Source organism: Mesocricetus auratus, unplaced genomic scaffold (assembly GCF_017639785.1).
Source record: "Mesocricetus auratus isolate SY011 unplaced genomic scaffold, BCM_Maur_2.0 Super-Scaffold_100013, whole genome shotgun sequence".
NCBI classification, from domain to species: Eukaryota; Metazoa; Chordata; class Mammalia; order Rodentia; family Cricetidae; genus Mesocricetus; species Mesocricetus auratus.
The window spans coordinates 59,133,342-59,144,665 of record NW_024429196.1 but is presented as its reverse complement, the minus strand read 5'-3'; the positions used below and the strand labels follow the sequence as shown (position 1 = coordinate 59,144,665).

Below are 11,324 nucleotides of genomic sequence, written 5' to 3'. Positions count from 1 at the left end.
CGGCCTCGAACTCACAGAGACCCGCCTGCCTCTGCCTCCCGAGTGCTGGGATTAAAGGCGTGCACCACCACCGCCCAGCTATGATATATATTTTTTGATGAACTTATCCAGAATAAGCCAGAACAGGGCTTTGGTCTCTAGAATGATCTACTTCTATCAACTTCTTTCCAAGGAGCTAAAGTGAAAGAAATAAGTTCAGAAGACTATCTCTTCTTAAAAAAAAAAATCCAACCTAGTATTTTGAGGGATCTTCTTACTAAGTTAGTTAGTAAACAAATGGTTTAAACCTATATTCTGATACATAAAAATCAGCCACTAAATGTCCGTGTATGTGTAAGGCATTATGAAATCAATACACAGACATTTCCAAAGTCTAAAAGTTTATTGCCAGAACAGCAAACTTCATAAAGACACCTTTTTAAAGCACATAGAAAATGACAAGTCAAATAAACAGGAAAACCTCAACTAACAAGGATCAAGGTTTGCTGCTATTGTGGACATAGTCAAAGTAATACCAAACCAAACAAGTGCACTTAAGAGCATATGGGTAATACAATCTATGTTCTCAAACTAAGGGAAACTTGGGCCAAAATGTTTGGAGTGGGGAGGGGGCGGCTTTCTCCTAGTATAGAAGGTATAACTATTCAGATGAGAAACAACAAAATGAGGACTAAGTAACCAGCAATCTGTTTAATCTCTATTTCCAAGCCCAGAAATTGGACCTTATAGTCCAAAAAAAAAAAAAAAGTTACAGAAAATTGAGCCAAACAGAAGAGAAGAAATACATTCTAAACTCAATCTGCGCTATCCTTACAAGTGATTACCGCTTCACACTACACCGAAGCACACTACATCAGCTGAGCCTTTAAAAGCTAGAGAGTCAAATGAGCCTTTACTACTGCGATTTTATTGCGGCTACGTTTTAAGCACAGAATGTTCTACCACGATACTGCAAGCACCAGGTTTTCTTTGTTATTTAAGATAAAGTAGAAATTCACACAAATGATTCTGAAGTATGGCAACCATTTCTGACCACTAATGCCCAATGGAGCTACTGCTAAATGAATAGGAGTAGGAGTAGGAGGAATTCCCCGTAGCATCAAAGCTTCCTCGCCGAGATCCGCTGCGGGACCCGGAGCGAGAGCCTGAGCGAGATCCGGACCTCGAACCAGAGCGAGAACCAGGGGCAGACATGTTATATGGGCTAGGCAAACCCTTGGAGGACACGGAGGCGGCTTCCAGAAGGCGCAGCCCGGTGATATCCTCCACCATGGAGCGATTCATGGCATCCTTGTAGGAGATTTTTAATTTGGTTTTGGGGCAGGTGAGGATTTTGGCATAGCTGCTGATATCTTGCAACCTCTGAGCTGCACGGCCATCGATGAAACCCTTTCGAATGGCTTCCTCGGTGCTGATCCTCCCATGCACTTCCGGGTCAACGAGGCCTCCGGTGAGGAACTGGAACTCCAGGAAGCGCTGGCCTGCCTCATAGGGAAGCCATTTTTCTTTCACTGCCTCTGCTGCAGACATCTTCTTCTTTCCTTTTACGCCTTCGAAGCCAATGAAGGCCTTCTGGGCAGGCTTCAGCCTGGTGGCCATATCTTGGTCAATGAGACCCTGGGAGACCGCATCTTGAAGAGACAGCTTCTGACCCGTGGTAGGGTGGATGATGCCACCAGTGCAAGCCTGAGCCTCCAGAAGCCTCTGGCCAGTGATGCTATCCACAATGCCCCTCTCTATGCCTTCTGTAATCGAGATTTTCTCCAGGTTTTCTGTGTCAAAGATGGCTGCGATGGGGCTTGACTCCTCCAGGGGGTCAGACAGAGAGCTGCTTCTGATGGTTAGATTTCTAACGCTGGATATGGTAGAAATCTTACTTACTGATTCGTGCCGGGAGCTGCTAAAAACATCATCATTGACACCACCGCTCAAGCCGCCGCTATTGCCAACACCGTTTTTCAGGGAGATCATATCAGCAAACTGCGTGAGGCTCAGGCTGCCGGATCGGTACTGATCGAAGAACTTCCTGTCAACCAGGCCTTTGTCAATGGCATCTTGAATGTCATACTGACTGCCCGTCTTCCTGTCTACCAGGACCACCCTGGTGGAGCCATCGGACCCTGTAATGGTTATTTCTTCCCACTCGCACTCCTGCTCACACAGCTCTTTGAAGGTTTCGTAATCAATAAGGCCTTTCTTGTAGGCCTCCTGAACAGACATCTCCTTGTTGGTTTCTGGGTCGACTATGACCACTCGCCGCTTGCGGAGGGTGTTCTTTTGCGATGTCTGCACCTGTTTCTTCTTTTCTTTCAGAGGTAGAAGACAGAGCCCTGTTTCCTCATCTTTGATGCATCTCTCCTTCAGTTGCAGATAGGTAAGGTTTTCTTCGGTGTTTGGATCAAAAAAGCCTTTGGTATCATCACTAGGGTCTGAGAGGATCTCGCTAAGCTCCTCATTAAAGTATCCCCTCTTATACGCCATGTCAACCGGCAAACGATGGCTCTCCTTTGGATCGATGATACCGCCAGTTGCGATCTGGGCTTCCAGGAGGCGGATGCCGTGGCCCTTCTCGATGAGCTCTTTGTTCATTGCTTGGAACAAAGAGATGATGTTTCCGGTCTCAGGGTCATTATACCCAGTGACAGCTCGTTCTGCAGACAGTAGCTTCTCTTTGAACTCAATGCCCACCAGACCTCTTTTGTAGGCTTCCTCCACAGGTAACCTCAAATTGCTGACAGGATCCACTATAAAACCAGTGGCTGCCTGGGCTTCCAGCAACTCCAGGGCCGTCCCAGGTCGAACTAAGCCAATCTTCATAGCCTCATAAATGCCAAGCTTCTGCTTGGTGGTTTCATTATATATGCCTGCTATGCAGCTTGAACCCTGGAGGAAGTCCTTAATTCTCTCGCCAACCTCGTCATAAGAAATCTGACCCGATTCCAGTTCATTTACAGTGGATGGTCTCAATATGCCAGAATCAACCAGTTCGGTGACCGTCACAGGCTGTCTGATCCCTTGGAAGGACATGCTTCTCTTCTGTACTGACAGCAGGAGCAGACCCGTGTGCGGTTCGATTCTGCACCGTTCTCTCAGCTGCATGTAGCTGACCTTCTTCTTGGTGATCGGATCCACGAAGTTCTTCTGACTATCTCGGGGATCATTCAGGGAGCGATACAAATCTCTGTCAATCAGCCCACGGGCCAAAGCGACATCTTTTGGCAAAAAGACACTGTTGACGGGGTCTACTACACCCCCTGAAGCAATCTGGGCTTCCAGCAGGCGCATTCCGGTTTCTCTGTCAATCAAATTCTTCTTGATGGCTTCAGAAACAGATACTGTCTTGCCTGAAAATGGGTCGTCAAAACCCGTGATGGCTTTCTCGGCTGTGTAGATCTGCTGGCGGTCGTCGAAGTCAATGAGATCGCGAGCTATGGCATTGTCCACGGTGAGCTTCTCATTCCGATGGGGATCGATGATGCCACCCGTGGCTGCCTGGGCCTCCAGAAGCATGACCGTGGATTCTGGGGTGATGAATTTCTTTCTCTTGGCCTCCACCAGAGAGTATTTTTCCTTGGGAGAAGCGGAAGCTCCAGCAATGGCCCCTGCGCCCCGGAGGAAAGGCTGGATCTCGGAAGCCACCTCCTCCACTGACTTCTTCCCCTTCAACAGCTTGTCCAGCGTTGTCTTGTCGATCAGTTGGCACTCATAGAGCTGCATGGCTGTCACCTTCTTCCTCAGTCCATCAAACACCAGCTTAGAGGAGTCAACAGTCCACTCGTACTCCGTCTGGGTCTCCCGATGGGACCCATACGGGCGCTGCCTGAGTTTGTCAATCTCCCTCTGGAGCCGGCAGCGTTCCGTTTCCAGCTGGGACTGCGTCTCCCTGGTGGAATCCTCCAGCTTGCGCCTGCACCTCTCCTCGATCCTCTTGATCTCTGCTTGGAGCCTCTCAATCTCACTTCTAAGGCTGTTCTTCTCTCTCTCACTCTTCTCTCTTTCTGACTCTATCTTCCTAATGGCCTCCTCCTTGCGGGAGTACTGAGTTTTCCATTGGTTCAGGTCGTTCTGGATCTGCTGTTTCTCACACTCCAAGCGCTGTTTCACCCTGCTTTCTGCCTCCAGCGTTGCTTTGGCACGGTTCAGCTCATCCTCCAGCCTCTGCAGTCTTGCCTTGTCTTGCTCCAGGACTTTAATTTTCACCAGCAGGCTCTCTCTCTCCTGAACCACTTGAGTGCACTGACTCTTTGACTCCTGAATCCGATTAGATGCCTAGAATTTAAAAAGGAAGAAATGGGGAAAAATATTGTTTAGATACTAACATATGAGCATCATAATTTAACTTCTTTTCATACATACATATCTTAAACATAGTCTCGTTTTCCCTGTCTGCATTTTCCCTGCATATACTATTAATTTGTTGCCTTACACAGTCCTGGAAAAAAATATGAAAATGTAGATTGCCACTTCGTAAATGGCTTCATACTTACTGTTTTGTGTTCCTTTTCCATAGACAAAACTAGAAGATGTAGACCTGCCTTACTTTTAACAGTAATTATAGTTTGAAAAAAAGGGGGGTAATTTAGCATCCTTGCTGTACCTACATCTCACCTCGTATATTATACTGACACATTTAGTAAAGCAATACAAATTTACAAATACACATACCACACCGCCCCACACAAATATTGTCCATAGAGGTCAAATATATTAGAAGTTATTTTAAAATAAGGGCTTATTAGAAGAAGAAAAGTCAAGCAAAAATAAATGTTAGGATCCTAATCGAAAGACAACAGGCTAAGGCATGCAGAAAAGTCATCTAAGCAAGGTGGAATTTAAAATTGTGTAAGAATTAATATATTTCACTGAGAAAAAAACTGAATTAAAGATGTACGTTCAGACCACTAAATAAGAACAAATAAGAACCACCTTCTATTTTAGTATATTAAAATTTTGATGTTGGGACTTGAACCCAGGATCTTGAGCATGCAAAGTGCATGATCTACCACTCAGTGAAAGCCCCAGCAAAGAGCTACCTTCTAGAAAGGAGAGTGGAACATTCATGGGAAATAACCTTAGATGTTTTTCTCATGCAAAAGTAGGGCCAAGCACAGGTTTCCAACAGACTGGCATCCAACAAAGCAACAGGACAGAGGGCAAATAGCATTAGAATTATTTTAAAGCCATAGTGTAGCTCTAACAAGTAGTAAGTCCAAGAGCAGTAAAAAAGAAAAATTAGACATTCTGGAAACAGCAAGAGAACAGTTCAGATTAGATCAGGCATCAGGTATCGAGAAACAGTCAAGCTTTGATCAAATATTTGTGAATACCTCTAAAGCCTGCTTTTGGAATTTCTCAATTTCCTGTCTCAAATTTTCCCTCTCTCTCTGTAAATCATTAATGAGCCCCTGCAGTTCCAGGGTTCGGTTGTTGCTGATCTGCAGCTGGCTCCTTAGCTCCGAGATGGTAGCGTTTTTATCGCTGTCCGCTTCACTTCGGCCCCTCCGCAGGTCATCGTATTCCAGCCTCAGGTTGCGCAGTTCCTCCTCCAGCATCAGGTGCTCCTTGGTCAGGTTCTCAGTGAGAGACTGCAACCTCTCGATCTCTATTTTACTTTCATTGAGGCTTCTGCTTTTGTCTTCAATGGCCTTCTGGAAATGCTCGTTCCTCAAGTGAGCCTGCTTGACATTTTCTTGTTCCTGCACTAACTGCCGCCTAAGGGCCTCCACATCCAAGGAGAGCCTCCTCAGCTCCTCCTGGGTCCTCTGCTTCTCCCGCAGGTGGCCGTCCAGCACATCCCTCTGCTGTCTGAGATCATCCTCACTCCTTTTCTTAACGATGGATGCCTGCTCCAGCTGCTGGGTCAGGCTGGTGATTTTAATGGCTTGCTCTTTCAAAGACCTCCTCATGCCCTCCAGCTCCTCCTCCAGCAGCTTCCTCTTGGAGGAGTCATCGGAGGCCGACCTTTTCAGCCTATTCAGCTCCTCCTCCACTTTCTGCTTCTGCAACTGCAGATCCTTCAGCGAGCTCTGGAACCTCGTGATGTCCTGATCCTTCACCGTCCTCTCCTGGGAGACCCTCTCATAGTCAATTCGCAGGCGTGTTAACTCCTGCTCCTGCACCTTCAGTTTGCTTATGGTCTCGGTGGCGCTGTTGTTGGCTTTCTGCAGGTCATACTGGGCTCTCTGCAACTTGGAATTTTCATCCTCCAGACATTTCCTCTCATTGGTTTCTTTTTCTACCAGCTGTTTGAGCCTTTCGATCTCCTTGTTTTTATCTTGGATGGTCTTGGCGGCATCGTCTAAGGACTGCTTGTACCTCATGCCCTCTTCAGTTCGCATCTGAGTGACCTGTCGCAGCTCTATCTCCAACTGCTGCTTCCTCTGCGACATCTCTGAGCCAGTGGCCTTTTGCTGCTGGACATTTTCTTCGACCCTCCTGAGATTGTCAGTGGTCTGGGCTAGCGTGTTCTTCAGCCTCTTTACCTCCTCAGACAAGCTCCTGTTTTCTCTGGTGAGATTGTCTATCTGAGCTCGGTAGCCACTGGTGTCCTCTTCCTTTTGCATGGTCAGCTGGTGGATGGTAGTCTTGGTGATGTTGATCTCCGTCTCAAACTGGTTTTTTAAGCTAATGATCTCCTCATCGTAACTGTTTCTTACCTTACCCAGTTCATTTTCGTATTCCCAGCGGCGCTTGGCCTCATCCTGAAACTCGGCTTTGAGCCTTTCGATCTCTTTATTTTTCTCCTGAATTGTCTTGGCAGCCTCCTCCAAGGACTGCTTGTGCCTTGCGTTGTCCTCCGAGCGCTGCTGAATGACCTGCTTCAGTTCAATCTCCAGGTGTTGTTTCTTTTGCATGATTTCTGAGCCACAGGCTTTCTGCTGCAGGGCATTTTCCTCAGCCCGCCTCCGCTGCTCTGTGGCCTGCAAGATACTGTCATTGAGCCTGACTATCTCATCCTTAAGGTCTCGGTTCTCCCGGGAGAGTCTGTCAAGCTGATTTCTGAGATTCTTGGAATCGTCTTCCTTCTGCATGGAGATCTCCTTGATGGTAGTCTTCGTAATGTTAATCTCTGTTTCATACTTGTTCCTTAAATTACTCATCTCCTCATTATAGTGGTTTCTTACCTTTGCCAGCTCATTTTCATATTCTCTCTTCCGGGCGCCCTCCTCCTGCAGCAGAACCCTCAACCTCTCTATCTCGTACTCCTTCTCCTTGATGGCTTTCTCAGACTCCAGCTTCTGCCAGCCAAGGTTCTCCTTCTCACATTGCCTTGCCTTCTGCAACTGATCGTAGTCATTTTTCTGTTGGTCGAATCTGTCTTCCACGGTCTTTCTCCTGCGCTTTTCGTCTTCGATCTCGTATGTCAGACGGGTGATCTTCTCGTTGAGCTCCTTAATTTGGCCATAGCACTTGTCTAGGTTTTGCTTGGCTGACTTTCCATCCAGCTCAGCTTGTCTCTTCAGCTCCTCCAGGCTCACGAGCTTTGCTTTGAACTGGGAACACTCTGCCTGGTACTTTTGCAGGTTCTGATCCAGGAACTTATTCTTATTGCAGTTTTCTGAGTTGGCATCTCGGGCCAGTCTTAGCTCCTCTTCCAAAACTTCAATCTTGGTATTTTTCAGCTGTGGATATGAAATCAGAAATCATGTTGAAAAGAAAGCACTTTGTACCACAAAGAAGGAACAGCACTTTCCCTCTTCATACCTGTTTGTGTTTCCTTTACATACATACATACATACATACACACACACACACACACACACACACACACACAAATACCAGAAAAAAAAACTACCAGAAAAAATTCAAAGACCCTCCATGCCTATCATAGTGCTTCCATCAGCCGCTCCTATGATCTTAGGGAGTGACATCAACTTTGAACTCCAGTCTCCTCAGTTTCTAAAATGAAGTCATTTCCCCCATGATCAAAAGCTTATGATTAACTGTGCATGTTGGCACATCCTGTGATCCTATACTTCAGAGGCTGAGGTAGGAGGACTGGGAATTTGAGACCAGCCGACTTTTGCTATTTTGTCTCACAAACAAAATCTGAAAGCTTATCATGTACCATTATTTCAAAGATATAGAGAAAATGAATTCAATTCTTTTCTCAGAAATGGAAAATAAACTGAGTAATGATTCGATGTTAAATTAAAATTCAGCTAGTCCAGGGTGAGCATCTCTGAAATTTTGCATAAATAAAGCAAATTCCTCAGCTAAGCACTAAATGAAACCATGGTTTTGAGCAAGGTAATGTAATCACAATTTGGCAAATACTACCTGAGTTCACTTGGAGCAGCCATGCAAGAGCACAGCACTGAGGCCAGACTCAAACTGTGTCACACCAACTATTTGGAGCACAGATAATAAGGAAGCAGAAATATAATGAAGCAGAGATAATAAGGTTCTATGATATTTCTTCCTTTCTTTAAAAAACAAACAACAAAACTCCAAGGGAACGAATTACCTTCAGATCTTCCAAACTCTTCAGCATCTCACTTAAGAACCTGTAGTAGTCCCCAGACCTTGTCAGCAGTTCTATGTACCGAGCATGAATATCTGCAGCCTTGGGGGAAGAGAAAAATATCTATGTATACTGCATTTCTTAAAAGCCTCTTGCAATTTTGTTTTCTTAAAATAATAAAACAAGCCGGGCGGTGGTGGCACACGCCTTTAATCCCAGCACTCAGGAGGCAGAGGCAGGCAGATCTCTGTGAGTTGGAGGCCGGGCTGGACCCACAGCCTCCAAAACAATACAGAGAAACCCTGTCTTGTAAAAAACAAAATAAAATAAAACAGTAACATTGTAACATAAAGAGTAAATTCCTGTTGGTCAGTTGTGCTGGATCCAGAATCTAGAAATACAGCAACACAAAGGACCAGAGCCATCTGTGTCCCTTCCCCATCTTTCCAGGCTTTCCCCCAAGCCCACGGTTGGCATTCTCTGACATCTTTGGGGGAAATGCTATCTTTTAGAAATATACTATATAACTTCCAATTCTCAGGAGTCTACCTTCTACCAAATACAGCAAGTCAAGTCCGATATACAAATGACACACTTGGACTTCCAGGATTATTTCCTAAACTGGGTCATGTGTAGATAACTCACATAGAAGGGAGCCTAAAACTGCAAATAAGCCCTGCATTTCAGTGGGTGCTCTATACCAGGGATGCATTCAGGCATGGTGGGGAAGCTGGGCAGGAAACAGGAAAAAGACAGGCAGAAGGGACAATAGACATTAAGCGACATGCAATGACTTTTGATGGTAGACATTAAGAGTATGTAAAGACTTTTGATGGGAGATAGTAAGAGATATGCAATGACTTATATACCTCTTGAAGAATCACCCCAGATGGGGACTGAACCATGGTCCTCTTGATAGGTATGTTCAATAGCGTTTCCAGCCCGGAGGTGTATGATGCTAGCTGGAGTTCATAATCCTGCAGAATAACAATGTTTAAGAAAGGCATCTTTATTTTGGTGGGTTCTCAAACCCAGGATCTTGCCTTCGAGGGAAACACTACCATTAATCTATACCTCAGTCCTTAGAAAACCTGTGTTTGTTCTTGTTTTTTTGAGACCCAGTCTCACTCTGTTCCAGAATGGCCTGGAACTCACTGTCTTGTTCAGACTGGCTTGAATTCACAGCAATATTCCTGCCTCAGCCTCCTGAGTGCTAGGATTGAATATGTAACCCATTACATGTAGCTCAAGAAAAGTCTTAATAGATTTAAAAAGAGTCATTAACAGTCTATAATTCCACAGATTTATATCATCACAAATCATTTCCAAAAATTACCTACAAAGGCCATTGGCAACATTAATATCGTTAATATTGTTATTAAATAAAATGTTCAATCTTGTATAGAATGCCAACCTAATGAATAAAAACTAGCCCTTTTCACAGGTATATTTCCATAGTGCAATGAATTCAAGTAAACAGGACCCAAACTTTGTCATTTAGAAGTGTGGGCCTTGAATGACTGAGCTATCTCTCCAACCTGAATTCAAGTAGACAAATAGTAGATGGGTTCTTCAGGTCAGAATATATACAATTACCACCCTTAAGAAGTGTATAATCTTCAAAGCAAAACAACAAATAAAGCAATGTTTAATAATCTAATAATATTCTTGATGAAATAGCCTTTCAATTTTAAATATTTATTTTGAGGATAACTTACAAAGTCAGTTTTCTCCTAACATATGAGTTCTGGGGGCCAAACTCAGGTTGTCACAGTTGGTGGCAAGCACCTTCATCTAAGTGAGCCATCCTGCCAGCTGACACCAACCATTCTTTTTCTAAATCATTGGTATATACATACACCAATACAGTGAGTTTCAAGTCTATACCCTCCCCCACTGTACCAACATTCTTAATGAAACCAATATACCTTAATTGAGTTTGCGCAAAGCTCAGCAATTTTATGGACTTCTTCTGATTTATCTCGTTTGCCAGATATTTCATTGTGCAGGTTCTATACAGAGAATACAATATTTACAAATGTTAAAGCATACAAGTGCAAGTGTTATTTCACTTTTACGGTGGTTTTTTTTCCTTTGGCTTATTGCTCTGTGGACTCATGTTCAGTAATGGAGCGAGAGAAGCACTTGTCTCCATTCAGAAAGGAGAAGGAAGCCCCATGGTTTATTACTTACAAGGGGATCCTTTCAATCAGCACTTTTTGTGGCTATAACTTCTTTTTTACTTTTTCTTTTCCTTTTTGAGATAGGATCAAGGGTGACCTTGAACTCAAGGTCCTCCTATCTCAGCTCTCAAGCCCTGGGATCACTGACATGTACTACATCAACTCAACTATAATCATTCCTTACCATGGCATGAAAACAACCTCCACTATTACTATTTTTCAATTGTATTTCTTCCTAAACATCCCAGTGGCTTCTCCTCTGTGCACACTTTAAACATTCACAAAGTGAATTCATAATACGAAATATTCATCATTTCAAACCAGGAGCAAACACAGCTTTAACACAGTCTCAACAGAGAGCTTTGGGATGATAAGTGTGTTTATACCTTCTGCTCATTTAAAAACCGCATGACTGTGTTGGAATCTCCAAACTTCATGGACTCTAAAGAGTCCTGGCGGCGTTTGGCATCATAGAGCCACTTGCAGAAGCTCTGATAGTTATCTCGATAATTCCTCAGTTGTTTGATTTGTTTCTCCAGGTCCCACAATCTAGGAAAAATGTACAAAAAAATTGAAGACACTCTTATTTGTACCTAAAGTTCTCCTTGGTGTCTACCTAACATGCAAACACAAAAATTTAAATGTGAATATTCATCATAGCATTTTTTTCATCATAT

The 11,324-nt window shown here is 44.2% G+C and overlaps 1 protein-coding gene across 2 annotated transcripts in view; it reads right to left on the bottom strand.

Annotated features, from left to right (window-relative positions):
• Nucleotides 1-363: 363 nt before the first annotated feature.
• Nucleotides 364-11,324, bottom strand: part of LOC101826587 (desmoplakin) — a 45,371-nt gene continuing 34,410 nt past the window's right edge. The window contains exons 19-24 of one of the 2 annotated variants that reach the window (XM_005066373.4): nucleotides 11,034-11,196; nucleotides 10,393-10,476; nucleotides 9,334-9,441; nucleotides 8,468-8,566; nucleotides 5,328-7,622; nucleotides 364-4,269 (exon numbers count right to left, since the gene is read on the bottom strand). In XM_005066373.4, the coding sequence (XP_005066430.1) occupies nucleotides 1,036-4,269; nucleotides 5,328-7,622; nucleotides 8,468-8,566; nucleotides 9,334-9,441; nucleotides 10,393-10,476; nucleotides 11,034-11,196 (5,983 nt within the window). In that variant the 3' untranslated portion in view covers nucleotides 364-1,035. The remainder of the gene's footprint in view (nucleotides 4,270-5,327; nucleotides 7,623-8,467; nucleotides 8,567-9,333; nucleotides 9,442-10,392; nucleotides 10,477-11,033; nucleotides 11,197-11,324) is intronic. The other variant, XM_005066374.4, reaches the window with a different exon arrangement.